We start from the raw sequence: 1,128 nt of genomic DNA, 5'->3' as shown, positions 1-1,128 counted from the left end.
TCAGTGTGAACTCTGCTGATTCATTGAATCATCCACTTTATCTATTCGAGCAGCTGTTGATGACAACATTACCCTCATGTCCTCATCGTCTTTCAGACTGTTTCCTGCCTTTGTCTGCATTACTGCTAAACCAGATGAACCAGATTCAAATAAATATGTGGTGACAAAGAGAACAAGCACTTTGAAGGCTCGCAGAGTAAGAAGTGGGAATGAATATGTGAGTTTTATCCAGAAATTGACACAAACTCTATCAAATTCTGCCTTAAGACTAGCAGAAGATTGAAGATCAATCAGCTCCTCTTTTGCTGGGTGGTCATCTTTCATTTCAGACAGATAAGTGGTGAAAGGTCTTAATACCCCTCTTTCTGTAGGATTCATGTCTTCTGGAAACTAGCTAGTAAAGTGATACCTCAAAATGTTCACTTGTGTTGTGATGTCTTCATTTATTTCAATTAACACACCAGGTTCTTCTCAAATGACCTCATCGAAGATTGGAAATATTGCAAAATCATTTGATGAATTCCTCGTGCTCATATGTCCAGCTTTGTCTGCAACGCTTTTATCTTTTTACTTGCTTCAACGATGGTTACTGATATCCCCTGGAGTTGTTTGTTGACTTGGTTGAGATAGGTAAATATATCTTAGAGGTACCCCGAAGAGCCGATGAACCTTGGATCAGCAAACTTTTCCCACAGCTTTAAATCAGGAAGAAAAATCTCGACCTCAGTATATGGAGGCCAAACACTCGGTTAAGTCCACGTAAGAGCTACCTCACCTCAGTATGAAACAAAAAAATTATTGAATGCTCCGAGACCATCTCACCACAACAAAGCTTTGAATAAGCGGTGGCTCAGTGATCGGGCATGAATGAAATTAATAGCCTCAATAACTTTCTGCAAAATTAGTCTCAGATTTTCAAGAAGGGTTTTCGCAGCGAATGCATGTCTTTGAATAACACAATGCGTTGTTATCACATAGGATGCCTTTGCAGTGAAGCCTGATCTAATTACCATCATGGCTGGGCCTCCATCAGTACAGATTGAGCCGTGTCCCATGTGAGACTGTTCCTTTCACGGAAGTCTTCTATTTTCTGCACTGTGTCAGCAGCCTTTGTGGTTTGTTGGAGAG

At 40.6% G+C, this 1,128-nt stretch overlaps 1 protein-coding gene across 1 annotated transcript; it reads right to left on the bottom strand.

Moving 5' to 3' along the window:
- On the bottom strand, positions 1–378 carry LOC139763336 (protein FAM200A-like). The gene has a single exon (XM_071689356.1). It carries the CDS (start codon positions 376–378, stop codon positions 1–3), a length of 378 nt encoding a protein of 125 aa, XP_071545457.1.
- Between the last annotated feature and the right edge of the window lie 750 nt (positions 379–1,128).

Source organism: Panulirus ornatus, chromosome 46 (genome assembly GCF_036320965.1).
Source record: "Panulirus ornatus isolate Po-2019 chromosome 46, ASM3632096v1, whole genome shotgun sequence".
Classification (NCBI taxonomy): domain Eukaryota; kingdom Metazoa; phylum Arthropoda; class Malacostraca; order Decapoda; family Palinuridae; genus Panulirus; species Panulirus ornatus.
This window is presented reverse-complemented; position numbering and strand designations above follow the sequence as displayed.